This window comes from Pterocles gutturalis, unplaced genomic scaffold (genome assembly GCF_000699245.1).
Source record: "Pterocles gutturalis isolate BGI_N339 unplaced genomic scaffold, ASM69924v1 scaffold21324, whole genome shotgun sequence".
NCBI classification, from domain to species: Eukaryota; Metazoa; Chordata; class Aves; order Pterocliformes; family Pteroclidae; genus Pterocles; species Pterocles gutturalis.
The window spans coordinates 1-2,721 of record NW_010133734.1 but is presented as its reverse complement, the minus strand read 5'-3'; the positions used below and the strand labels follow the sequence as shown (position 1 = coordinate 2,721).

The following is a 2,721-nucleotide window of genomic DNA, read 5'->3' as shown; positions in this document are numbered from 1 at the left end:
GCACTCACCGTCACTGCTGATGGCGTAGCCGACCGACGCGCCGCACGCGACAGAGGAGATGCTGGGGAGCTCCGGGATGACGGTGGGGGTGCTCTTCTCCTCCGCCCCCGCCCCCAGGCCCAGGCGGCCGTACTCGGCCCTGCCCAGGCTGTAGGCTTTACCTGCAGCACAAGAGACATGACCCAAGGTGGGCAGAAGCCCGTAGCCAGAGCCTCTCCCCCTGCTCTGACTCCTGCAGGAGCATCACTCCTCCCTACAACACCCCAGATCCCAACCAGGAGGTGCAGGGTGGGAGAGAGACCCTCGAGCTCCCCAAAATCAATGGGGTGGGTGGGTGCCCTTTGCTGCAAATTCACACCATCCTTGTTGCCTTGAATGGAGGCCTCCAGCATGTCACTCCCACCCCAACACGTCCCCAGGCAGGATGAGGACTGCAGGAGTCCCCCCTCCCTCCCGCTCTCCACGACTCCCAGCCCGCCCATCACGCCGGCACTCACCCTCCGAGTCGACGCACACGGTGTGGTGCTGCCCGCCAGAGAACCCGACCCAGGACTTGGTGGAGTTCTTGAAGCACGTCAGGTTCTGCGGGGAGAAGCAGGGCTCGGTGCCCTGGGTCCCTGCGGGGGGACGCACAAACCCAGGGACATCAGGTCCACGGGCACAGACAGCCCATGCCGGGCACCGGCGCTGAGCCACCCACCCTGGGCTCACCCCACCAGGGACTAACACAGCCCACCCCAGCCTCAAAATCCAACTTCTGCTCAAACCCACCAGCTGCAGGGGCTGGGACCTAAACCCAGAGCCCCAGTTGGGTGACCCCGCACCCCAATTTCCAACTCTGGGGTGTCTGGATGCGGGATGGGTTCAGGACCCGGGGTGCCCAGCAGCATCCCTCCCACCAGGCAGTGTGGGACTGGGAGGTCCGCAGCCAGACCAAAGCAGGAGGTGTGGAGGGACGTAAGCGAAGCTCACCCAGCTGGTGGTAGTTGGAGAGGCCGAATCCATAGATGTGTCCCTCCTGCGTGACGGCAAAGGTGAAGTAAGCCCCGCAAAAGGCGTCCTGGAAGCGCATTTTGCCTCTGTTGCCTTTGCCTCTGACAGGGACGCGCTGGGGGACCAGCAGGCGCTCTGGGGGCAGGAGACAAGGTGTCAGACGAGCTCTAGGGATTTCCACCCTTTCCATCCCCTCTTAGACCCAGCCCACTGAATCCACGCAACCGACTGACACACAAGCCCTCGAGCAGCAGGGGAAGAGAGGGGGTGTCCCTGCTCCTCTGCAAAGCGCAGAGCTGGGGCTGAAGGGCGCAGAACCGCACGTCTCCAGGCACCAAAGCAACTCACGCAGCCCTTTCCTTCCGCCACGGTTGGCGAAGAGCGCCGGCACTCTCCCCAGCTGGCCCTGCTCTCCGCAGCCACACGTGAAGAGGTCACCGTCCACCGTCAGCATCACCAAGTGGTCGTTCCCTGGGAAGAGACGGGGAGAAAAGCAAAGCAGGAGTCACCCTCCAGATCCCCCAGGAACCCAGCAAGACCCAGGGCTGAGACCCCCCCCATGAACCCCCGCTGTCCCAGCCCTCCAGAATTCAGTGGGGTTTCCAGCACCCGACACCCTGACACCAGTTCCTGGCACACCTTCAGCCCCCAGGATCTCCCTCTTCCTGATCCCAGCTCCCCAGCTGAAACTCCAAACAAGTTTCTCTGGGAAGGTTTAGGGGCACAGGGGCCCCCCAACCTCACCTGGGCCCCGAACAACTTCCCTGGCTGCTGTGCCCAGCTTCCCCACGTCTAGAGGAGGGCGAGCGCTGTGACCCTGCGGGGTCGCGGTTAGGGCGGTTGGTATTTTACATCAGATCGGGTCAAATATTAACAACATTGCTGAGGACAGAAGAGACACAAGGTCTGTTCTCTCAAGAGCCAGAGGAGAGCAGGAACAGCCTTGTACCTGGCTCAGGGAAGCCAAGAGGGAGAAGAAAATGGACCTTCAGCTTCTCCCGAGGGCTGCACCAGCCCTGTGCATCAGCCTGACCCACCCCGACCCGCACACACCCCAGGACCTCGCTCACCTGAGACAATTTTAACGACGGGTGCACTGAGCTCCAGCAGCACAGGAACGGAGCTCGTCTTCATGGGCTCCAGCCAGCCGATCACCCCGTTGTTATCCTTGGTGGAGAGACACTTTTTAGCAGCAAAACCCACCCGCAGAGCTTCCAGCGTCTGAGATATCTACACACCCGGAAAGAGCCCCAGATAAAAACCCTGCCGTCCTCCGTCAGCGCGGCCGTGTGGCTGTCCCCCGCAGAGACCTGCACCACCTTCTCCTGCAGATCCACCAGCCCCGGCGTGGTCTCCGACCCTTCCGCCGAGGTGTCGCGCCCGAGGGCACCTTCATCGTTGCAGCCAAAGGTGTAGATCTGCAGAGGTAGAGCAAGATGGTCAGGATGGGACCCCCAGGGGAAACAGAGACCCCCCTGAAGCTGAATTATCCCTTTAAACCCCTAAAATGTTGTGGTCCATGGCATGGAGACCACGCTCACGCCCAGAGCTGGAGTGAGCTGCAGAGCAGGAGCTGATTCAGAGCCCCTGCTCTAGATCACATCCCAGATTTTGGGGGTCCCAGCCCCTCCGCTCTGTACTCACTTTTCCTGTCTGGCTGAGGCACACCGTGTGCATCCCTCCGGCTTCCACCTGCACCATCAGCTCCGGGAGTGGCACCAGCGCCAG

At 62.0% G+C, this 2,721-nt stretch overlaps 1 protein-coding gene across 1 annotated transcript; it reads right to left on the bottom strand.

Moving 5' to 3' along the window:
* Positions 1–8: 8 nt before the first annotated feature.
* RCC1 (regulator of chromosome condensation 1) lies at positions 9–2,718 on the bottom strand (the record flags this gene model as incomplete). Its single annotated transcript, XM_010081353.1, has 7 exons — positions 9–161; positions 498–617; positions 973–1,128; positions 1,342–1,464; positions 2,064–2,160; positions 2,232–2,411; positions 2,638–2,718. Coding segments are annotated over 7 exons (910 nt in total), but the record flags the coding sequence as incomplete, so codon positions are not given.
* Between the last annotated feature and the right edge of the window lie 3 nt (positions 2,719–2,721).